Source organism: Chelonoidis abingdonii, chromosome 24 (assembly GCF_003597395.2).
Source record: "Chelonoidis abingdonii isolate Lonesome George chromosome 24, CheloAbing_2.0, whole genome shotgun sequence".
NCBI lineage: Eukaryota > Metazoa > Chordata > Testudines > Testudinidae > Chelonoidis > Chelonoidis abingdonii.
This window is the reverse complement of record NC_133792.1, coordinates 14,006,600-14,030,831: the sequence shown is the minus strand read 5'-3', so window position 1 is coordinate 14,030,831 and position 24,232 is coordinate 14,006,600. Positions and strand designations below refer to the sequence as shown.

The 24,232-nt window shown below is 48.4% G+C and overlaps 1 protein-coding gene across 2 annotated transcripts in view; it reads right to left on the bottom strand.

Moving 5' to 3' along the window:
• PTPA (protein phosphatase 2 phosphatase activator) overlaps positions 1–24,232 on the bottom strand; it is a 41,306-nt gene that overhangs the window by 4,984 nt on the left and 12,090 nt on the right. The window contains exons 4-10 of one of the 2 annotated variants that reach the window (XR_012654820.1): positions 22,777–22,902; positions 21,537–21,654; positions 19,322–19,421; positions 17,319–17,443; positions 14,240–14,340; positions 6,915–7,022; positions 5,563–5,676 (exon numbers count right to left, since the gene is read on the bottom strand). Coding sequence is in view for 1 of the 2 variants with exons in the window: in XM_032797741.2 (XP_032653632.1) it covers positions 6,915–7,022; positions 14,240–14,340; positions 17,319–17,443; positions 19,322–19,421; positions 21,537–21,654; positions 22,777–22,902 (678 nt within the window). In the remaining variant the exon portion in view is untranslated. The remainder of the gene's footprint in view (positions 1–5,562; positions 5,677–6,914; positions 7,023–14,239; positions 14,341–17,318; positions 17,444–19,321; positions 19,422–21,536; positions 21,655–22,776; positions 22,903–24,232) is intronic. The other variant, XM_032797741.2, reaches the window with a different exon arrangement.

The following is a 24,232-nucleotide window of genomic DNA, read 5'->3' as shown; positions in this document are numbered from 1 at the left end:
GATCTGGTGCCAACAGAACTGGGCAGCACCATTTAGGTTCTAAATGGCCATTCCCTGCAGACAGGGAGTAGAATAAATGGAAAAGATTTTCAAAGAGGACAAAGAGGGGAATCTGCTCCAGCACAGGGAACACAGGCTTGGGAAGGGCTCACTCCATTACGGCACAGTGGGATGTGTCACCATCACATCCTGGGAGTTCTACAGTTTACAGGGCAGCAGGGCTACACCCAGCTCCCTCCGCCCCAGCGAACAGGTCCCTCAACTGTCTCACACCAACACCCACTGCCAATAAGTGAGGACAATGCTCAGGGTGGATGTGAACCAGACTGCATGCCAGGTGCTCCCCCAATGCAGCGGGGCGGCAGCAGGCACCCACAGCACTACAGACCACAGATGGACCAGGAAGCAGCAGAGAGGAGCCCCCTCAGACAGAGAGAGGAGCAATCCGCCTGCAGCACTGGAACTGAGCATTTCACACTGCAGTGGCAGCTGCTGGTGGTGCTGTTTTTAGTTGGGATCTTGTCTTGGCAGCAGGGCCTGGGGACCCTGCCTGCATGGGTTAGGCTGGTCATTCTATGATGTTCTCCAGCCTGGTTACCCAGTGGAAGCCATTTGCACTGGCGTTCAGACAGGGCATGGAAACAACCAATACACCATGTCAACACCTCCCTGAAGCTACTAACTTGAAGCTCTCCAAAATGTTAGGGCTTGTCTGTGTCAGTGAAGATACTACCTACACTGACAGGAGGAGTTCTCCCCTGGGCAATGTAACTCCACCTCCCGGAAAGGCAATAGCTGGACTGATGGGAGAATTCTCCCATCGACTAGTCTTGTCTACACTAGGGATTGCGTCTGCTTTTCACACCCCTGAGCTATGTAGTTATAGCGACCTAATTTCCTCGTGTAACCAGCTCTCACTATTATGGCTGTGAAGAAAACCTTAAACAGGGTGAGCAGAGTAAGGCCTGGTCTACACTGTTGCCTTAAAAGTATGTCATGCACCGGTGGGAAAAATCCACACTCCTGAGCAGCGTAGTTAAGCCAACCTAACCCTCAACATACAGGGCTACTCGACAGAAGAATTCTTCTAGCTGATGACTCTTGGGGAGGTGGATTACCTATCCCAGCGGAGAAGCCCTCCCGTCCGCATAGGTAGCATCTTAACTGAAGCGCTACAGCGGAGCAGCTGCAGTGTTTAGGTGTAGAAGTGCCCTTAGAAGAATGCTACTACATCCCCCCTGCTTCCCAGTCTGCATACAGGGAGCTCAAAGCAAATTCCTAGCTTGGGTTGCCCCCCATCCCCGCAGGAGATCCTCTCTCCACCAGGAGTTCAATGGAAGAGATTTACGCCATGACATCAGTTGTTCTCTGGTCAGTTAGAAGAGGGAGCTTTACTCTCTCCTCTCAGCACCAGTAGGCATCTGTCTCCTGAAGTCTTGTTCAACGGAGAACTGAGTGTGGGAAACTGGACAGAGGCAGGAAGGTATTTTTACGAATTTAAAAAAAAAACAACAGTCTCACCGACCCTTTAGTGTAGGCTCTGACTAACTTTAAAGGAGGAAGCCATGACGATCTGAGCACTGGTTGCATGGGGCTTTGGCCTTGTTGCATTGGATGGGTATTCCACTTGGACTCTAAGTCAAGGTGCACTGAAAGTAATCATTGGGTGAAAGGCCCGGAGGCTGAATGTTTGTCATACCAACTGACTGCAATACCCAAGACATGATCTTTAGCTCAGGTGAGGCTGAGCTGATGCAGTTGGACATTGTTTCTTTCCAGCGTGGATGGGAAGTCACAAGTTCTGCAGCCTGTCTTAACTCCCTTGCACCCTGCAGTGCCTGGTGTTTGGAAGTTTCCCAGAAGAGCCTATTCCCAACAATGAAGCTAAGCACTACGGAATAGGTCCTTCAGGAATCCCAGAATGGACTGATGACAACAGACACATTACGTGAATGCTCCAAACAGTACTGGCAGAAGCAGCACTCCTGTGACGATGTGCTGAACCATAAGGATAAGCAAGAGAACCAGCCACTCCGTGCACTCGTTGGCCCAGCCACATTTCCCTGGCACATCACAGGCACAGCTATCTCAGGCCTTGTCTACACAGGAGAACTGGGATGACGAGTCAGGAATGCTGCTTACCACCCTGCAGCAGAACAAGAACAATCCCATCATGTGGGAATGTAAATCCAGACTCCTTTTCCAGAGGTTCATCTGGATCTTCTGAAACCTCCTCAGAGAGCCCCAGTTCCCCCTGCCCTTCTGCCTAGGGAGCAAACATTTCTGCTGCAGTCACTTCTTTTAAAGCAGTCTTGATTTTGTATTTAAGAGAGAGGCAGGAGTCAGTACCTGCGAGGGGGCCTGGCACTGTGCCAGCACACCCTTCCGTGGGCGAGCAGGCCCTTGTCTCCACTAACTGAACTGAAAGACTCATTGCTGGCATGCCGGAAACCAGCAAGCTCTTGCATGGCCCCTTGGGGAAAGGAACCGATATGTCCAGGAGGACAGCTCACCCTCCCCCAGTGCAGAGCACAGACGGGGTTTACAGCCAGAGGCAGGCAGCTGCCATGGTGCTGTCGCCATCGGGGAAGGAGTGGGATTTCTGAGAAGGCCCCCAGGCCTGTGGAATTCCAGCTGTGGCCAGAGGTCAGGCTGCCTCCAGCAGAATCTAACTTCTTCACAATGCACAGAAGCCAAAACCAGTTGGAAAGGTTCTGAGACCAGAGGTGGGATGCGGGAGGGCTGAATACCTGCAGAAGGAAGCCACTGCAGAGCTGGAAAGCAGTGAGAACGTATAGACGAAGCTGACCAATAGGAAGGAGAGCGCAAACTAAAGCCTTAAGACCCTGGTGGATGGAGCTGAGGTGGCTTCCAGCATCTCCACTGCCCCGAGAGGTTCTACAGGAGATGTGCTGCTGTAGAACTTAGCTGGTTTGAGTTTCTGCTGAACAGATTCCACCACTAAAGCAAAGCATGGGTATTTAATCCACTACATGCTACTTCTGGCCCAGCACCCTGAGCCTCAAACATGCGCAGGGTAAACTGAGGAACTTCACAAGAGGCAGGGACTCCTCCTCCAGCCTTCCTGCCAGAAAGTGAGGCCAGGGGTTCAGCAAAGAGACCTCTCCTCCTCCAGCATCAGCAGAAGCAGGATTAGTGTCTCTCCTGCAGCCTTTGCAGATGGGATTGGGACTAGACTAGTCCTGATGCAAAGTATTCCCCATCTGACTGCAGCTGAGAGGGAAAGGATAGGAAATTCAGGATAGGTTCAGGAGAACACGCCACAGCTGCTACTTTAGCCATGCTCTATTCTCTGTCCTTTGATGGAAAAGAGGATAAGAAAAGTCCCTCTCACTTCCAGCCAAAAACTATACCCAATTAAAAAAAAAAGGGGGGGGGGGAAGAAGATACTTGGTTTACAACTCACTGCCCATCCACAGGCCTTGTACGCAGAATCTTTGGATCCAGAGAACAGATCCCACTCGCAAGAGAATCATTCCTATTTTAGGTTTGCTGCATTCAAGAGTCAGAGAGGTGCAAAGATGAGACTGAATCAACCACTTTGCCTTCTAAATGATCCAGATCTTAGATCTTATTCTTGACAGTTGCCCTATATTGTTGAGTGTGTGGACTTCCATCTCCAGAACAACTGGTAAAGAATGACCCTTTCCCCTTCCTTCTTGCTGGCTCCACTTGCCTGGTAGGATGACGTGGCAGCACATCAGTGTCTGGATGACATTGGATGCTTCTCACCATCAATCACAGCAGACATATACCTGAGAAGCCGTTAAACAGCTGGAACATTGCTGGCTTGGTGCCTCCATACTGAAGATTGAGTTAATGTAATCTAATCAACAGCAAGAAGCCATGGTGGAAGGAAAAGTCAGTGGTCTTGCTCAGATCTTAGCCAGCCCGGAGAGAAGCGAGAAAGAGCGAGCATGCACAAGTGAGAGAGAACATGAATGCAAATCCCCCCCTAGCTCTGTCAACAGCAGCTGCCTGCCTGGGGGATGAACCAAGATTCAATCCAGCAATTAGGAGCTCCATTTACCTAAGTATTGTCTGCTACCATTGGCAGCATGGGGGGAGGAGGGGGATGGCAGAAGGAAGGGTTGGCAAATGCAGTGCTCCTGGAAAAGAGAAATATGAACTTGCTTCAGGGACCAGTAGCTAAGGGCCAAGATTTTCAAGAGTGATTTGAGGTGCCCATCTTGAGGGGGCTTGATTTTCAAAGGGTGGAGGCTCACTGCTATCTCACGGTGCCTCAAGTTGGACACCCAAACTAAAAAATTACTCATCACTTTTGGAAGTTCTTGGCTAAAATTTGCTCAGCCATACTAAAAAAAATAAATAACTAAAAATTAAAAAACCAAAACACCCACACCATTATGGCTAAAAGCAATGCCCGGCATCATCTGCTATGCTCCTGTCTGATCTCACAAACGGAGCAGGAACTGCCGGAAACAGTAGTTGAATGGGAGATGTCCAAAAGTAGCTAGCAGGAAACAGTGCTGGTGAGTCTGTATCCACACCAAGCGAAGGGCCCATCGTGGCATTAGGAGCGCCCTATGTGGTGCGAGGGCCCAAGCTTTTGGAGAAGATGAGATCCTAACCACTTGTGGTTACTGGAGAGCCAACAGCACTTTTTAACACGAGCATTAACCCTATTGTCCTTGTCAAAAGGTTCATCCTGTCAAAAGAAGTCCTGCAAATTTCAACTGTACTCTGCATTTTTCCACTTCCTATCTAAACTACTGTATCATGATATCGCACAGTTTAAAAGCTTCTGCATTTCTCCCCAGAGGTGGATGCATCTCTCTAGGCATTTCAAGAGCACCCACTAGTGTTGTATCCAGGTGCCTATGCATAGTTTGCATTTCAGTCAGTAACTGTAGGAAGGAAGGAAGGCGTTACACAGACGTAAGACTTAGTATTAACAACACTGGTGTCTTGGTCACAGCCCCCAAAGGATGTCAGGAATGGGGATACATTTAGCACACACCCCTTGAAATGGCCAGGCACCATGACCATTTCCCAGTCTCAAAAAGTGCTTCACAAACACAGCCGGATCCTTGGCAGCCCTGCGAAACCAAGAGGTGAAGAGATTTGCTGCAGCCCAGAGGAGGAGCCTGTGTCAGAGGCAGGATTGGACGCAGGCGTTCCAGGCTTACAAATTCCTGCACTCAGAGCACTAGCCTGGAACAGTAGTACTGGGAACAGCAGTTTGCATACATTTATGCTAAGAAAATAGCCCAAAAGCAAGAGCAGGGTCAGGGGTAAGCAGCCAGCAGATCACTCTCACACCTTGGTAGGTTGGAGAACCCTGGTGTGCTTTAATAGTCCCCTTGGAGCCAAATCCTCTGCTATGGTAACCACAGGCTCGGCTGGGTCACCCCAGAGAATTTGGCCTCGGGTTTCTTACAGGGCAGAGGCCCCAGCCCCGGGAGCAGTACTGGCACTTGCTGTAGCTCTGGTTTAGAAACAGGAGGCAGCACAAAGCCGATGAGCTGAAGGAGCTAGAGAAGCAGGGGTACAGAGTGGGGCGGGGGGGGGGGGCATTACCCCACTGCCTGGCGATCCCAGCTCTTCAGAGGAAAGCTGAGCTGCAGCCGGAAGGAGCCAGCCCGGTCCCTGGGAGTGACGCCTCACAGATTAGAGAGGTATGTGGGCTGGAACCTAAACACAGGATGTGAAGCTCAGAGGAAGGGAAGGGGGAGGGGAGAAGGGAAAGGAGAGAGTGGAGGAGGATAGGCACAGTTAACCCTTTTATGCACTCGCACTGAGTGGTGCTGCTTAGTCAGGACTCTGCCTTATCTCCCGGTGATAGGGGCATGCCCTGTCTTGGCCCTGAGAGCACTGAGCAGGATATTAACCCCTTCAAAATCTACACCTGGGGAGCGATCGTGCCTCCGGTGCCAGGCAGCCGGGAAGGGCACTAGCTCATGGCATCCCGCGGTCTTCTAACCCTGCGCAGGCCCATGACCAGAACCCTGTTGCCGAGCCACGCCAATGTGCTTCCCCAGCAGGAGAACAGTCCCTTCGGCCTACAGCTCCCCCGTCCTTCCCCTGGAGGCGCAATATAGGTCGAAGTCCCTGTCCAGCTTCCTTAAGTGCCGCAAGAAGTGTACATGTAGGTGGAGGGGAAAGAGAGAGATGTTACAGCCACAGCTGCCCAATCCCCCAGGTCAAGGTTTACAGAGCAAGTCTCATGGGCTGACCGCACAGTGGAACAACAGGGCTAAGGGGAAGGCAGGCTGCAGCTGTGGTGGCCTTGTCTACCCACCAAAGCTGTTTTGATTTAACTGATCTAGTGTCTGACTACGTGGGCAAGCTGCAACCAAGAGCAGACACTCAGATTGGTTCAGGAGTCTCCACACAGGAGTGGGCAACTGATCTAGTTCAGTTTGGATAATTCCCATGTATGGATCAGCAATACATTTGCTTCAAGCAACTGCTCGTAATCTGGACACCTAGAATTAGTGCGAGAGAAGAAGAGAGAGATGAACGAAGGCAAACATCTAAAAACTGAGCTAAGTGTGTTAGCTTTGGAGGAAGCTCAGAGGTATTCCAGGCCCAGCCTCTCAGAAGAGATGTTATATGCATCAGTGATGTATGGGAGGAGCCTGCCATGGGCTTTAGAGCCAGACTCTCCCACCGGGGGGGGGCTATAGGGAGTGGCATAGGAGGGTGGTGCTGTCCGCAAGCCTTAGCCTCTTGGAGCAAAAAGTGGTGACTGATTGCTGGCTCTGGAGGAGCTCTGAAGTGCCCTACACCCAGCTTGTAGGAGGTGCTGGGTAGAAAGTGATGCACTAGCAGAAGAACAGAAGAGCCAACCTGAAAGGTTGCTGTTACTTGCAAGGCAAGAGTTGCATGCCGGATCAGGGGAGACCACACTCATCTCTCCCTTCACTCACCTCTGCCTTGTACATACGGACGAGGCCCTGGTTCACTTTGGACCAGGAAGGTACAGCACTGATGTTCCACAGCTGGTTGGAGTGTTCAGCGAAAGGGCCAGTCTTCATCTAAAACACAGAGGAAGAGAGCTAAGGGAGTCGAGCCAACAGGGAAGTTTGTGCACCAGCCCAGTGACTCACAGTCACGCTCACTTCAACAAACATTCCTGCTGGGCTGTGCGACCCAAGCACCATCCATGTCACTGTGCCCTCTCCTCCTTCCTTCCACATGCCCTCCTGCAGCAGCACTACCACCCAGGGAGGGGGGTATCCCAGCCCCCCACACCCTGAAAGCGCCAACCATTTTCTGCCCCACATTCTAGTCTAATCACATTTTTTTCCTTCTCCTTGTATGAATTCATTGAAGAACTAACACAGTCCAGCTCAGCGCTGCTCCCATTCTCCCCAGAAACCTCCCCATGCAACATTGCTGCTGGGCTTTCCAAGAAAATGACTCATTCTCCATTCAGATCAACAACCAGCAGCAGCCGTCACCACCGCCAACCATGAATACAGAGGGCAACGCAGGCTGGCAGCAGCTCTTGCGCTTGGATCCAAACTCTGCACCTGCCATGAGCAGAGATGGGCTACATGGGGTCTAGCGGTTCTTTAAAGTTCCTGCATTTCACGTTGCTGGTGAAGCTGCAAGGCTCCACCTTACAGTAGACGCAGCAAACGAGCGATGGATTTATTTTTTTTAACTAGAGTATTTATTCACTGATGCTAGCTTCTTTCCAGAGATAGATTGGGGGGGGGGTTTAGGGGGAGCTCAACTCAGGGACAGCTGCCTCTCGATTATCCCATTGTTTGCCACTCTCCACCAACTAAACAGACCCTCAGGGAGAAAAAAATAATGCAGCCAATCTGACTGAGCAAAATTCTCATGACTTCATAAACCACAAGGCCAAAGCTCAGGCTAAAAAGGATCATGGGGAAATGATAGTCAAAAAGACTCTTATGACAGAAGCACCCCGGGTCTTCAATAACTAACCCTCTCCCCCTCCTTCACACCAAACAGGGAAAAGTGTTTATGTTTTTGAAGCTGCCTGCTGTAAAAGAGCTGATCAATCCATTTGTGAGAAACTCCTGCCCTTCTGCAGAGGCAAAGTGGCAGCAATTTACAAGGAAGAAGAGAAAAAAAAAAAAAAAAAATCACTCAGAGGACAACATTTAGACTCCATTGACCTCAGGGCTGAAGCACTGTGGGTAACAGTTATGTAGTTCTGTCTGCTCTGAACAGCTGCGATGAGAACCCAGATGAATTTCTGCTTCCTCTTTGCAGTTCTTCTGAGCTGGGGAATGACTGATGAGCCACTAAACCATTCCTGCTCCCCTTCATTTTGTGTGTGCGCGCATATGTTTTCCTTGCAGATACAAGATGAAACACACACAAAATTAAATGGAGCTGGCGTGTTATTAAGTACAAAGATTTGGCATCCCATCATGACCAGTGGGTGACTGAGAAGATGGTGTACGTCAGGGGGTTGTATCGACGAGGCTTGGCACAGTCCAGCTGACATGCCCCAAGTCTCATGTGCTTGGGATGCACTGCAAGTCAGTTTTTAAAAGCATCTCTCTCTTTTTGGAAGATTCTGCTGCAGACATTTCAGTCACAAGCCTCATTCTGTTCTCCAGTCCCTCCTTCGTTCAGATTGGCACAGCCCTGATCAACCCCTTTGGCTTTGCTCCTGGCCAGAAAGAGTTAAGGCAGATGGGAAGCTCTGAAAAAGCCGGTTAGGATGGCCAGACCCACGTTCAAGTCATACAGGATTTGGGCGCCTGGAGCACCTGACACATCTGTGACCGCGGCCTTCCTAACCCGTCTCCGCTCCAGCAGAAGACTTGCTATTGTTTCAAACTGGGGAGGGAGGGTAGAGAGGGAGAAAAAAAAAATTAGCTCATTTTAGCCACAAAGGGAGAAGAGAGAGAAAAGGAGCGAGCTAGAGAGAGTGAGAGACACAGCAAGAGCGCTGCAGTCCCGCAGTGACCCCAGGGGAATGTAGTGAGTCAGAGCAGCCATATTGAGCAGGAAATTACTCACAGACGCTGCGTTCCTGCCTCTCTGTTCCCAAGAGAATCAGCCTTTTGTAAATGGTTCCTCTGTCAGTAACTGGAGGGGGAGGGGGGAGGACGGCTCTGTGCAGTGCCTTCCTGTCAGTTCCTTCCCTTCCAGCTGAAACCTGAGCCCTCCCTTCCCAAACCTCCAAATTTAGAAGCCAGATTGAAACTGAAATTCTTCATTGCCTGCCCTTGGCTCTTAAAGGAACACAGCCCTGTTTTGTTCAGGCTTCAGCCCCCTGCACAGCTCAGCACACACTCAATGCTTGGGCTTTTCCCCTATACGCACCACAGTCCCACAGATTATACTGGAGATCTAACAAGTGAGCAGCTTTATCTTTGTCTCTTGCAGAGGGCTCTGCATATTGTAGGCACCAGATAACTAACACCATTGGAGAAACAAGCTGGGTGAGGTAATCTCTTTTATTGGAACAACTTCTGGTGGTGAGAGAGACGAGCTTTGGTGCCACATACAGCTCTTCTTCAGCTCTGTATGGCTCAAAAGCTTGTCTCTCTCAGCATCAGAAGTTGGTCCAATGAAAGAGATTACCTCCCCTCCTCTTGCCTCGAATATCCTGGGACTGACACAACTACAACTACACTGCATACACCACCATTCAAAGCACCCAGAGATATCACCAGTGATTGGGGGGATTATGCAATGGCAGATTATTTCTGCTGAAGGGTTTTTTTGGCTGAGGAGGGGTGGCAGTGATGTTCTGGTACCTGCTTTTTGCCATTCTTTTTTTAAACGCTGCTGTTGGAACATGGAAGTTAAAACCAGAGAACAAGCTAGTCCTATAGGCCTGATTCAGTAGTAGTGATATAACATTGCTGTGGCCCATTTCAACCACTGTTACATACGTGAATAAAGCCTCACATTTTCCCACCCAGCACATCAGTGTTAATTCCATTTTACAGGCACGAAAACTGAGGCACAGATTTGTTCAGTTCATACTCTTTACATTGCAGCAGCACTTAGAGTTCCCTTGTCCTAGGCACTGTACGAACACATACAAAGAAACAGACCCTGCGCAGAAGATCTTGCAATCATTTTAAATTACTCGCCCTCTGTCACAAAGTCGGGGGGGGGGGAGGGAAATCCAGGATTCCTGACTCTCAGTCCCCTGCTCTAGCCACTACTCAACACTCTACTTCTCTTTACACACAGGGAACTCCTATTTAGGGACCAAAGCCATTTAGGAACCATCTTTAAAAGTCACCTTATAAATTAGTTAGCTTATGTAACATTTGCTGCAATCCTCATATAGATTACAGGGAGCATTAAAGAAGAGTTTTAGTGGATTCAGCTCAGACATTGTGTTACTGTTACTTTAACAGTTTGAGGTTTAACACACAAATAAAAGCAATGTAATCCAGTATCTATATTACTGAAACATCACATACAGGCAAAGGAATGGAGAACTCAAAGAAAACACTGTATGTTTAAAAAACAAACAAAAAAAACTCACCACTGTAGTTGCTATTTTTTGAATGGTTCAAAAGCAAGGAATGATCCAATACCTATAAAATGCACTCAATCTAGGCTATTAAGTGTATGAGATTTGCTTTGTGTGTACGTAATGTTATTAAGGGAAAGCAGGTTTTCAATCAAGGGGATTAGAAGGGAAAAAAGCATTAAAGTAAGTTTCAAAACCTTTTTCCCATTATTTTGCCATGATATTTGTTGTTTGTTCAGCTTGTTGATTTAATAGACAAAAAGCTGGGATTAAAAGCTGTTATAGCTCCACCTAGTGGCAATAGCAAACTTTCTCCATGAAACTAAACAATTACATTTCAAAAGATAAATCTGTCTGAAACAATATTTATGAGAAAACATGGTTAAAAATATCCCATGTTTTATAATTCACGTTGTCCCAAGTCTTTATCTGCTCATCCAACAAGAACCAAGAGCAGCTTTTCTTGCCACTAGGTGGCGATATAGCAGCTAGACATGATACTTTTTGAACTCCAGATTCCACCAGCTCCAATGAAATTTGCGGACAAACATTTATTTATTTAACGGGAGCCATAAAAAGCTAATTTTTGCAAGGGAAAAGAAAATGACTAAAGAGGTTTTAATAATCCACTTCAACCTATAAAGTGTCATCTGTATTTTGCTTATAGTTTTTTATACCTGTGCACAGAGATGCATATTTTAATACACCCTCAATACAGGAACAAGTTACACATCCCAGAATTAAAATAAATCTTATGTTGGACCAACTTCTGCTGGAGAAAGACAAACTTTCAAGGTTACACAGAGCTCTTGAAGACCTGAAGACGACCTCTGTATGAGCTCAAAAGCTTGTCTCTTTCACCAATAGAAGTTGCTCCAATAAAAGATATTACCTCACTCACCTTGTCCCTCTAATATTCTAGGACCAACACATCTACAACAAAACTGTAAACAATAAATCTTACAGCATCTTGGCTTCAGCTTTCACTGAGCAGAAAGCACAAATAGATCCCCCCCCAGACAAACAATTTTTTTTCCTTTGGTATTATATAGTCGCATATTCTCAATGATATTTGGTTTCCATTAGGTTATTTTTAAACTGCAAATCAAGGGTTAAATCCCAAGAGATGCTAAGCACCAGTAGCATCTGCTGGAATCAGTGGGAGTTCCAAGGGCCCAGCTCCTCTCCGGATTTGGTTCAAAGGGAGCTATATGCCACTTTTAAGAATTCACTATACTGTTGATTATAGTGGGGTGGGTGTATATCATGTGAACCTGTCTGTTTGATTACTAATTTAGCAAGAGGAGATAGAGAAAAAGTAGGCACAGTGGCATAGAACAGCAAGAAAAGAGTGGCACTGCATGAATAAAAATTGTGTCAGCCTCTGTTTCTAGCAGGTTACCAGAAAAGCGATTGCTAACAGGAGTTGAGTGCACAGTCTTTGCTCTCCCCACTGAGATCTCATGGGAATGAGCACCATATACATGTCCAGCCTAGACTATTTGCAGTATTGTAGCATGTTGGTCCCAGGATATTAGAGAAACAAAGTAGAGCTCTCCTGCAGGTCCTTACTCCTGGGGGAATTCTGCACCACTGCACGTGCGCAGAGTTCATGTCCCCTGCAGATTTCTTTGCTTCCCCGCAGAAAACTGACTTTCTGATAGGGAATCAAAGGGAAGCTGCAAGAGCAATCACACACCACTCCATAGCTGCGCAGGTACATTGTTTTGGGCATCCAGAGCAGCTGGCAGAGAGGTAAATTAATGCAGGGTTGGAAACACCCCAGTCAGTGGTTCCTACCCTGAGCCCGGACCAGCAGCTGGGATGGAGGCAGGAGAGGATGGGACTTCCTCTTCCCTGCAAGGGGTGTCAGACCCACCTCCAGAAACCTCCCCTAGCTGCAGAAAAGCTCAGCATCTTCCCCTGCTTCCTGTCCCCATCACTCCTCAGCTGTGGGGAAAGGGGTTACTGTACAGGGAATTGCTCCCCCACCCACCCAACCCCCATGCATCTGGACCTCCAATACCCAGACATTCCTGTCAGGTCTCACCCTGTATGCCCTGAACCCCCCTAGCCCTCCATACCTCAACCCCACCCCACCGAACCTGAACCCCTATATTTGGAGCCCCCTGAACCCAGAGCCCCTGCCTCCAGACCACCACGCACTGAGCTCCTTGCACTCCAACCCCTACCCTGACAAGCCCCACCCTGAGCCCCCACACCCAGACCTCCACACCGACCCCCAACTAGCTGCACCCAGACCTCCACCCCACTAAGCCCCACTTCCCCAGCACCAGAGACCCCTGATGAGATTCCCCACACCCAGACCCCTCTGCTGAGCCCCAACCACCTTCACCTGGAAGACCCTGCAGAGTCCCATTGCCCCTGCACCTGGAACCCCCACGAGCCTCTGTGCATCCAGATCCCCCCACACCTAAATCCCCCGCTGAGCTGCCTTCAACAGATTGTCCCACACAGAATCCTCTCATCCGACACCTGGATCCCCCCCAACACTGAGCTTCTCCACACTTGGATCCTGCCTGGTTGAGCTTGCCTGTCCCACACCTGGTGCGCCTGGCACAGAAGGGCAGGCCCTAGGGTGTTTCTGGGGCAGGCCCAGGCCTTGTGCTGTGTCAGGGTTGGATGCAACCTCACCACTGAGTCCGTGTCTCGGGGTGGATGTGGGGAGGCTGCAGGGTGATTTCCCACCTTCGTGCAGCCAGTGGCCTATGCTCCCCACTGCCATGCTGGAGCCTCTGCATTTATTTATTGACAAAATGTGCAGAATTTTAAAATATTGTGTGCAGAATTTTAAATTCTTTGGCATAGAATTTTTACATTTTTGGCACAGAAAGCACTCACGAGTAGCAGGTCTAACACTCTGGTTACCTTCCCCAAATCTGAAGAAGAGATCTGTGAAGCTCAAAAGCTGGTTCCTTTCTACCAAGAGAAGTTGTCCAATAAAAGCTACTACCTCACCTACCTTCTCTCAGCCTAGTCAGACAAGATACTCACACCATGTGGCCGCAGACAGGAGGCAGTAAGCACCATCGTTTAGAAACAGTGCCCTCTAGTGAAGATACACTGGATGTTACCATAGAGGGGCTTTGCCAAACCTTTTGCCAGCATTATTTCCCCCATCCCAAGATTCCATGATACACTTTAATAAGGATGTGGTTCTGGACACGTTACTAGCGAGGGACATCTCCCCTCACTAGCTCACAAGAATGGACATTTAATAAGTATCTTTTACCGCAGAGAACCAATGGCCAGGCTGAGATTTGGAGCAACCCAGGCTCTGTGGTGGGTTAGGAGCACACACAGGTGACCCAGAGGCACTAGGGCCCTGTCAAGAGGCTTATTGCTGAGGGAGGGATAGCTTGGAGTACCAGTCACAAGGATCTGACTTAACAAGGAACACCAGCCATTGCTAGCACACGTGTTCTGAAATCACATACCTCTTGTCTTATCCAAAAAGGTGTCCAAGGCAATCTATCTGCTTTATTTACCGCCCATGGCAAACCCCACTAAATCACCCATATCTACCTCCCATGCAGCTTCATCACATTCACTCTTAACATGCTTGCCAAACTCATTCAAGAGGACAGTCAGGGGCTTCTACAAAGGCTCACCCACATGTTCCACAAAGACAGACGAAAAATACAAAAGGAGGAGGAGAAAGCCATAGCAGGCACCCAATAATCCAATCCCAAGAGAACCCAATACAGCTGAGAAGTCTCTCAACGGGGTAAGTATCCCCACCCTCACCTCTGTAATGAACAGGATGCACTCCAGGAACATGTAGTCCTTATGGTTTTCAATCACCACCTTCTCGTCAACAAAGTGCCGAGGTTCCAGGTTTGGGTGTTCTGAAAAAAATTCAGATGTCTGTCCTTCAGATACCAACCAATGTCAAACCGCCTGGTCTCTTCCTGCTCCAGCCCCTCATTATAGACACAATCCACTTCAATAGCTTCTGGTGAGTTAGAGACAGAAGTTTCATACTAGGTCACCTACCACAGAGATCAGTGAAGGATTGGTTCCTACCAACCATACATTGCATAGGGCTTTATCCAGTGGAGTTTAAATGTCTTCATAGATGGGACTTTCACACATTTCCCTTGGGAGACACTTTCACAGGTTTCCTGATGTGTGACCTGTCTTAATTTCATCCTTTCATTGTGCCACCCTCTGTCATCTGTTTCCCCTCCTTGATGTTTGTACCATTAAAATACTGGTAGGTTCAGGAGCACATGGCCCTCAGCAAGCAAAGTTACATACACATTCAGTCCTTTTAATCTTTCATCAGCCTGCTAACCAGGTTGGTTGCTCTCCTCCAAGGCTCTTCTCTGTTTGTCTACATCTGTCTGGTAAACAAGCAAACATTGATTTCTAAAGTATTCCCTCAGACCTCTTTTTGGCTTTTGTATATGCCCATGCAGCCAGTTTTCCATCCATTCTGTATGGTTTCCAGCCAAGACAACATAAGTTACGAGATTTCCTGACACACATTACTAAAATCAAGTTATATTACAACTATTCCATTCCTTTCACCCACTGATTTTGAAATTCAAAAATGTAACATTTGGTCCTGATAAACGCATGACTTCATTGGTCACAGCTTCTTATCCACTAAATACTTACAGATACTCTCTTCCTAAAGTTTGCTCCATTATTTTACTAGAGACTGAAGTGGAATTTACTGGATGTTAATTGTCAGGCTCAGATCATTCTTCCTTGCTAGAGGCCATATTTCTAACTCTAAGAGAGTGATGCAGTAGGTTCACTGACTTTGTCTCTAGACCTAAGTCAATAGGGTTAGTTGTGATACCCAGGGTCTTGAACCCAGGTCTGGGAGTTCCCAGACAGCTGCCGCATCCTGGCCTCCACCCAATGGCTACTGAAACCAGGTGGGCTGAGACACTACTAGGACGATAGCTCCAGCCAAGGCACCACCCACAGGAGCTCTGATTGGAAGATGGCCTAGCTGCACCGATAGGTCCAACTACGCTATTTAAGCCAGGAATAAGAACAGGAAGTTTGTCCATGTAACAAAGTGGTTTTCTGTTGTGCCTGCCTTGGAGCCTCTTATGTCTACCTCCTGCACTCAACCCTGTTCCTCTTCTGCTCCTGGCTCCTCCCTTACCTCTGCCTTCACTCCTATTCCCACTGTGCTTGATTCTGGCCTCTCCTCCTGCCCTTATGCCTCATCGCCAAACCTCAGTGACCAATCCTGGTTCTGAACTCAGCCTTGGACTTCTGACCCTGATTCCAGCTTGACCCTTGGCTCTGGCATTTTGCAACTGACCTCGGCTCTGACGCTCAGCTTTGATTCCTGGTTCCGATTCTGGCTTGACCTCAAGATCTGGTAACTGGCAGTTGACTCTGTTGCTGACCCTTGGCTTCACTCCCCAAACTGTATGCCTGATCCACCCACTAGACCTGACCAGCTACGTCCCGGTCCATAACATTTGTGCAAGGAACAATATGATGAGGGCTCTTATCTGTGTATCAATGGTATCTCGCAGCACAGTTCCAAAGCAGAATTATACTGTGGACCAGCCAGTGCATTGTGTCAGATGCGTGGGGTTGCCTGTTGTGATCGGACTAGAGTATGCATTATTATTTGTTTACAGTGGCACCTAGAGGTCCCTGCTGAAATCAGTGCCTGCTTGTGCTAGGTGTCACACACACCCATTAAGTTAGAGGTGGGCAAACTACGGCTCACAGGCCAGATCCAGCCCACAGGACCCTCCTGCCCGGACCCTGAGCTCCCCACCCCTCCCCCACTGTTCCTTCTCCGGCAGCCTCAGCTCACCGCGCCACCAGCACAATGCTCTGTGCGGCGGGGTTCTTGCAGAGCCGTGACCTATCCTGGTACTCTGGGCGGTGCGGAAAGGGGGCAGGAAGCAGGGGGGTTGGATAGAGGGAAGGGGAGTTCAGGGTGGTAGTCAGGGGGCAGGGGTGTGGACAGAGGTCGGGGCAGTCAGAGGGCAGGGAACAGGAGGTTGAATGGGGGCAGGGATCCCGGGGGATCAGTCAGGGGCAGGGGCTCCAGGGGCAGTCAGGGGACAGGGAGGAAGGGGTGGTTGGGTGGAGCAGGAATCCCAGGCGGGCAGTCAGGAATGAGAGGAGGTTTGGGATTGGGTGGCGGGCAGGAGTCTCGGGGGCACCCTCAGGGGGCAAGAAGCAGGAGGGGTTGGATAAAGGTGGGGGCCGGGCCACTCCTGGCTGTTTGGGGAGGCACAGCCTCTCCTAACTGGCCCTCCATACAATTTCAGAAACCCAACGTGGCCCTCAGGCCAAAAGGTTTGCCCGCCCCTGCATTAAGTCCTTGCCTCAAGTAGTTTACCATCTAAATAGACAGAACAAAGGAAATGTGCCCATTTTACAGATAGGGAAATGAAGCCCAGAGGTATTAAGTGATTTGCCCAAAGTGGCCCCAGGAGTCTATGGCAGAGCCGAAAATTAAACCCAAATTTGAGTCCCACCCTAGTGCCTTCGCAATAAGAGCAGACTGTAAGCCACTCAGGGCAAAAACTGTCTTTTTCAGCACCAAAATACACCCAGGAGTCTCAATAAAAAACGGCTACCCCTCTGATAATAAAAAACAGGTGTACTTTAAGATGTTTCAGCATTTCCACCGTAACACTCCTTTTGCACAGTCTGACCAACTGGCTTGGTTTGAAAGCAGAGAACGAACATTCTTAAACTTCAAGCAAACTTTCCAAATCAGCTTTTTTAAAGTCACACTTAGCTGGAAAAAAAAATATCCTGAACCACTGATGATCTTCACAGTGAAGGACAGAAGAGGAGAGAGACCAACATTTTGCAGGTTTGTCAGTACCTATCAGTTGGGAACTGCCCCATATGAAGGGCAGAAACTGGAAGTCATCCAGGCCCCAAACTCCCTGGCTACCAGCTGGTTCCATCCTGTAAGTTTTCTGGAGTTTCCGCATCACCTCCAGGTACCTAAGATAGAGAAGAAAGGGAAGGGCTAATATAAGGCATCAGATGTAAAGGCTCAGGGCCTCTCCTCCCTGCTGAAACAATGGTGGGTTTCCAGTCAGAAAACACATCTACATATACAGGAGAGAACCAGATGGCCCAAGCTCATTCTCTCTGGACCCAGCACAAGCACCTGATCCAGGCCAACAGCCTGCTGGCTGAGTGAGCATCAAGAGTCCATGCTGGAGGAGAAACCAATGACAACAAACCATTTGTGAAAGCCAGAGGTTTGACTCAGTCTGGTTCACAGCAGGGTTAAGTTTACAGCTAAAAGATATCAAATTTTGGTTTTCTTGTATCAAATTTCTACCTCTTGGTTAAGCAGAGGACAGGATACACTCATATAAATAAACCTGCCCTACTCATGTTACCCAGAGAGCCCCTGCTTAGGAGGAAGAGGTATCCAGAGCCTATTTTGGTCATTCAACTATACATAAGAGGCTAAGCAGGGAAGTCAAGGAACAGCACTTTGTCCAGAGGAGATAATGTAAGTGGGTGATGGTGACAGCATAAAAGGCAGCAGAGTCCCCAAATCTTTTGATGAAGATAGAGCTAGTACCTGGGGATGACAACTCTGACTCACTGCAGAACATATTCTGTCATGCCCATCACTCTGTATCCGCTCTCTGTGCCCATTTGTGAGGCGACAAGAGGGAGTACGCTTTTAAAGGTGTTCCTTACAGACCAGGATCAGAACCCTGGATCTATGACTTGCATACAGCGCCCTGCATAGAACGCTGCACGCTCGATAAATGTTCTGCCACAAGACCATAGAGAAAATTGGGCCTGATAGTAGATTTAATGGCAAACACAGCACTGAGGTTTTTACTGAATTCAATTAAAAAAAAAAAAAAAAAAGGAGCAGCAGCTTTTGAACAGCATCCCTGTGTATTTTACTTTGCTGCAAAAATTTTCTGTCTGTTGCCTGATAACAATGACACTCCCCTCCCCCCGCCCCCAACTCTTTTCACCAGAGGATTGCAAAGCACTTTACAAATATCCCTGAGCTAAGCTGTACAACAGTCCCTGTGAGGGAGGATTGATCATCCCCACTTTACAGATGGGGAAAATGAAGCGGAGAGAGGAGAAGCGACTTGCCCAAGTTCATACAGCGAGTCAGTGGCAAAGTTGGGATTAGAACGTAGGCATCCCAATGGCCAGTTCTCTGCTTGCACCACTACAAACCCCACCTCCTGCATTGTGGTAGCTCTCAAGAGGAGCTATGGAGGGCTTGCAGATTCACAGACTGAAAGGTCAGAGAATACCATTAGATCGTCTAGTCTGATCTCCTGCATAACACAAGCCACAGAATTTCATCCAGTTACCCCTCTATTGAGCCTAATAATTTGTACTGACTACCATGTATCTTCCAGAAAGCCATCCAGTCTGGACCTGAAGCCATTAAGAGATGGAGAATCCACCACTGCCCTTGGTAGTTTCCTCCACTAGCTAATCTCCCCACTTGTTAAAAAAATTATCCTTTATTTGTAATTTGAATGTGTCTGGCTTTACCTTGAGTCATTGGTTCTTATTATACCTTTATCTACTAGGTTGGAGAGCCCGTTAGCAGCTGGTCCATTTTCTCCATGAAGGTATATATACACAGTGATCAAATCACCTCTTGTCTTGGATTTGGAGTGGGGACACATAGATTACTGTACATCAGGCAGTGTGACAACACAAAGGGTGTGGGGGCTCATTATGACCAGATAGTAGCGAGAATTAGGTGCGGTGGACTGATAGTTGCAGGCCACATGCTTTATGACCAGTGAACCACAGACAGATCTGAGGGGCAAATGCCCTAGGAACAGCTCTACCTCACCTGTACTTGCATTGCCTCACCTGTTAAACACTTTGAAGACAATGGCCAGCTGATCATCCACCCTAAGAACACCAATTTTGCACAGGCAACAGAGGAAGGCAGCGAAGGCTGCTTCATGACCTGGGATTGAAGGAAAGGAGACAGACAAAACATTGGCAATTCCCATCATAGATAAGCTCTCTGCAGGTGCCACAATGGCTCTTTGGAGGACACAGCAATCACATCCCCATGAGCGGCAGAGCTCCAACCAACAAAGGCTCCTTCTGACTTGGATAAGATCACAAAAAAGACTCTTTCTATTATTAACACCCAACAATAATATTTCATACCTACATAGTATCCACCCATCCAAGGATCCCACAGTGCTTCACAGCCATTAACAAATTAAACACGTACCCTTCTGAAGTAGTGAAGGATTAGTCCCATCTGTATAATGGGAAAACTGAGACACAGAAGAGTTATGTGACTTGACCAAGACCACACAGTGAATCAGTGGCAGAATTCAGAAGCCATGAATCTAGCCCAGAAATTGAAACACTAAACAACACTTCTCTTGCACCTGCACATGAACACCCTCCCTGTTCATATTCAGGGAATTAAGATGTCAGTTTCATCTCTAAGAATGGTAGCCATGTTAGTCTGTATCAGCAAAAACAGCGAGGAGTCCTTGTGGCACCTTAGAGACTAACAAATGTATTTACCTGCAGAATGAAATATTTTGAGAGCCAGGCACTGAGAGAGTGGAGTGTTGGTAGCAACACCCTTTCTTACGAGCTGATCAAGAGGATGGGGGAGCCGGAGGATTCCAGAATAACCCAGCGAGGGACGTGTGTGTTTGGGGGTGAACACAAACACTCGTTAGCAATTGAACAGATTTCCTCCTACTTTCAAAAGGCCCTATGTCAGAGGGACATTAGCCCTGCTCCACCCCAGGGAAAAGCTCCGCCCTAAGGTGCCGAACTGTCAGCCACGGGCCACCCGCTCTATGCAGCTTTGTCCTCTGGCTAACAGTGAAGAGAGCAGAATAAATGCAGCACTCAGAAGAGCCCATAAGATTTTGGGGCTGGTTGCAGAAAGGTGCTTTTAATTTCCCCTTGGGTGGGAGAAACTACAGCAATAAAGAGAGTAAATAAAGGAGGTGGCTTCACTTTATAAAGCCGTGCAGTTGCTGGGATATGAACAAGCTGCACCAAAGGTCTAGCAGTGCTGATCTGAAAGAACACAGAACTCAATGCTCAAGACGGAGGAGTGGTGGAGAGACTGCATTTCCCTCACCAAGCTGCAACTGACAGTCCAAGTCAATAGGTCCATTACTAAAAGCAACATCTCCCCCTGGTGATCAAGAGCTGCAGCACAGCTGATCAGATTTTCTTCATCTCTTTACCTCAATCCTCCTCCTCTCCTTACCCAGCACATTACAGAAGTCACATATTTCAGGCTCCTGGCATACTACAATGACCCTCACTCCAGCTATCTGATTAAGTCATTAGCCAGACATTCCTCTCCGAGCCCTCTTCCTCCAATACATACAGGTGGGACTCCTTGGAATTTCAGGGTCTGCTCTCATACTGATGTAAATCCAAAATAACCTAACTAAAGCGAATGGAATTACTCCAGCTTTTGATTCTGACATTTCTCCCTGGGCCCGATTCTGATCTCACATTAGGTCCTATGTGGTATTTATGCCACACGTAGCAAACATTTGTGGCCATTTACGATCTGAAGACACTTCTCACAGAGTATGAACATTAACTCATTTCCTGATCTGATTCCAATCCAAGACATTACATTTTAGCTCCTTCAATTCCCCCTTGTGATTCAGCTGCACACAATACTCCATATACACTTCTGTTCTACACCACCGTGCAGTGTTGCTGTGCGCTGTTAAGCAGTTCCCATGGTACATGCCAGAAGTGAGAGCATTTCAATGGTGGTTGCAATGGTCAATTAATATTTCTACAGCACTTGGATGAAAGATGCTATAGGGAAGCTAAGAATGCTTATTTTGAAAAACTTACAATGACTAGGATTGAAGCGGAGGCAGCCAAGAATCTACATCAATCACAGCTCTGGTACAATCAGATTCTGACCCCCTGCTCTCTCCTGGACAGTTTTAGCCTTGGCGTGATCCAGAGCAGTTCCCTGCCATGGCATATATTGACTGTAGGGGTGAATTCAGGCTGGGGAATCTAAGCCCAGCAAAGCTAGATGAATTAAGTGTGCACATGAAGGTACCTGTCCCATAGTCGATGCGGGTGGAGTTCCCCACAGATTCCTTCAGGTATACGGCTATCTCTGGTGCAGCTTCAGCCAGATGCTCGGGGATCACTGTTTTAACCAAGTTTTCTGCTTCCTTAAACACAACAACAAAAGGTTTCCGAGCTTTAACCTAGACGTGCCACAACCCAAAAGGTAGGTACAAGGCACCATCAACATCCTCGCTATTGGTTGGAGTTGGTTTTGCATGGAGCGAGCCACCCCCTCCAACAGATCAGATTGCTGAGGGGAAAATAAGAAACTCCAACATTATTCAAAAGCTCCTGTTACAGGCAAATATAAGGAGCAGCATTAATTGTCTCCAGGCTGGTGAATTTGTAGGTCACCAGTTGGGGTGACAGAGATTTAGTCAGAGAGAGTGGCTTATTCCCCTCCCCGCTGTAAGGGCTTCTTCCACGTAAAAAACATCCATCTTGATAAGTCCTTAATACAGACGCCCCACTTGTTGACAGTCCCAGCAGAGCACCCCAGGCTTAGATGACCTGGTGAGTGAATTCCCCTACAATTGCTGGAGGTGGTCTCTCCAGGGCAGGATTGCAGAATACAGGGGAGCAGTGTGCGGAGCGCTTGCCCAGTCACTGCCTGGCCTGTATCCTTTTTTGGACAGAGAGGACTTCACTTTGCAAAGCCATCAACCTAGTACCTTTCTCTGGCACTCAGTGCCCTCGAAATGAAACTTTAACAAACTGCAACGCAATGTATCTATGGGATCAGAAGGAGCCCATGGGTAAATGCACTGCAGCCTGCTACAGTGCACTCTGCCTCCGCGAGCTCCATGGAGCCTTCTCTGGGGTGAGCCCTCTCAGCTGAGGCAGGCCATGCTATGCCATGGGCCACCACGTGCCTGCTCCCATCTGCCATATCTACAGGCAGGTGGACACAATGAATGGTTAAAGAAGGAGAGCAGTCAGTGAAGCTCCTGGGGATTACCTCCATGGGACAAAGACCCTGTCAAAGAGCATGTAAAGGTAAGCTGTGCTCCTATGGGGGGGTTCAAGACCAGCACTAGACCTGAGAACAAGAGACCTGAAACATAGTCCCCATCTAACCCTGCAAATTGGTGGGTCAATCTACTGACTGCCCAGGTATAACATGAGGATGGCAGCCTTTCCATGATCATTGCAAGACATACTTCTTGCTGATGAAGCCACCCTTTTAAGTCCACCATCTAAGAGACTCTCTCCGAACCCCTACATACCTGGTCTAGTTTGGCGTACCAAGTCCTGAAGGCCTTATTCCCAAAACGAGAGGGCTGGTTCACTGGCGGGGTCTCATCAATCCACCTGTCGAGGGTATCCAGGAGCTCCACCAGCTTTTCAATTGGCTACGGGGACAGAATGGGTGACAGCTCACAATGAGACAGGGGAAAAAAGTTTCACACACAAGTACAAGCCAGTCACCTTAAAACCATTGCCCCAGGCTCCAGCATTTCTGTTTTACCTGCACCTGCCAGTGTTCTCCCGGCATTGAGTCGCAGACCCCAAAACAGACTTTGCAAGGAATGGAAGGGGATAATGGGTACATGTCATCTCTCTAAGGTCCACAGTGGCCAGCCTCAACCCTTCACATCAGGAAAGGACAGTCCAGTCCAAAAGACAACAGCCCACATCCCATACTGACCTGGGCTTTCTGAGAGCCCAGATACAGCCACTCATTAACAGCAGCTTAAGAAGGCAGGCATCTCTTCCAGGGACTCCGAGAATCACGTACAATGCAATACTATGACCACAGAAGATGCTCTATTGTTGCAGATTTTTTTAAAATGGTCACATAACTGTGCTCCACAGTCTAAGATCTCATCTTAAAAAAGGAAGTCCCTAGCCTGAATACCTGCAAAGAGAACCTGACCAAACCAGGGGAGGGAGGAGCAGGTTGGGGGGTAGGGCCACATCATTCAGGGGTCTCTGACACGCAGTTGTGGGCTCTGCACCACACACTTTAGATCTAATATTCTCCACAGGACACAATATACTGTTTAGAAAGTATCCTGACTGCTGCTGACTGAGCTTGGTCAGGTCACTTCGGCCCAGATCCTCAAAGGCATTTAGGTTTCTAACTCCAAATAGGAGTTAAACATCTAAATACCTTTGAGAACTGGGGTCTCTGTTTCCCGGCTACTCTTTGTCTGTCCTGTCTATTTAGACTGTAAGCTCTTTGGGGCAAAGAGTCTCTTTTACTAGGTGTTTACACAATGCCAAGCACTAAGGGGCCTCAACCTCGATCAGGACTCCACCTAATATTTGTCATAGTCTGATTTCCAGAGGTATCAATCCTCTCTGCAAATCAGACGATCAGTGCACATGGCACTTCACAAACGCGCACATACCAGATACGGGTCGCCACCCAAAAGAGCTAACATGCAAAGGAGGATTCCCAGGAGAGATTGAGGCGGGATTTGAAAGCAGGGAGGGAAAGCGGTTGGCGCAGGGGGGGACAGGAGGCATTCCAAAGAGGAGGGAGGTATGACTGATGGCATGATGCTGAGAATGGAAGACGATGATGAAGGAACAGTGAGATGCCACCGAGGAGCAAGAAAGGCAGAGGTGTCCAGCCTCTTGAAGGTAGAGATGAGGAGCTTGATTGTGATGTGGAGAGAGACGCAGCCTGGGAAGGGGTTAAAGGAGGGGCTGACACAGCCAGAGCAAAGGGAGAGC